This window comes from Ceratina calcarata, unplaced genomic scaffold, assembly GCF_001652005.2.
Source record: "Ceratina calcarata isolate Rehan_Ccalc_2016 unplaced genomic scaffold, ASM165200v1 scaffold30.2, whole genome shotgun sequence".
NCBI classification, from domain to species: Eukaryota; Metazoa; Arthropoda; class Insecta; order Hymenoptera; family Apidae; genus Ceratina; species Ceratina calcarata.
Genome location: NW_017152466.1, coordinates 514 through 1,185, shown reverse-complemented (window position 1 = coordinate 1,185; position 672 = coordinate 514). Strand labels below are relative to the sequence as shown.

Below are 672 nucleotides of genomic sequence, written 5' to 3'. Positions count from 1 at the left end.
AGGTAGAGGTAACAGAAGAAGATTTCATAAGCGAACCAAAAGAAGGAACCGAAAAAGTGGGGACAACAGTCAATTCAAATGTTTCACCGATCATCAAAGAGACGATCCCACAAAGGGAGGATATCAACCCCTTTGACAATGCCGGAGATGAGTACATCTTATCAACAAACATTAACTACTATCAAGAAATGGAAATCACTGTCCCCAAAGAGATAACAAGAACCATGGATGATGGTCTAACGATAAATAAGGGCACTCCGGCGCCGACAAAACCAAACGCGATATTAACAAATAACCCGGCTCACGAGAAAGAAGAAATAATGAGTAAACAAAACACAAGGGAAAACAACACAACAAATAAGGATAACGAAGCAGACTTCGAGGAAGATTTACTAAGAATCTCACTCCCATTAGAGGAACCGACGGAGAACATATCATCCACGCTAAAGCTTTATAATAGAAAGGAAGGAAATAAAATAGGAAATAACGGAGCACAAGGGAAAATAAAACACGACAGGTCAGTTACAAAAACTATTAACAATCTGGTAACAAACAATCGTTTATTTAACCCTTAAAATCCCATTGCCCAAATTACAAGTAGTATACAGAGATAAAAAATTAAAACACCCTAAAACATAAAGAATCGCCCTGGTCTCCTGACCGGGACAATGT

At 38.4% G+C, this 672-nt stretch overlaps 1 protein-coding gene across 1 annotated transcript in view; it reads left to right on the top strand.

The window, feature by feature from the left end:
* Positions 1–6: 6 nt before the first annotated feature.
* The window catches only part of LOC108624162 (uncharacterized), a 1,173-nt gene continuing 507 nt past the window's right edge, over positions 7–672 (top strand). Inside the window, exon 1 of the mRNA XM_018023272.1 lies at positions 7–517. Within this exon, the coding sequence (XP_017878761.1) occupies positions 189–517 (329 nt within the window). The 5' untranslated portion in view covers positions 7–188. The remainder of the gene's footprint in view (positions 518–672) is intronic.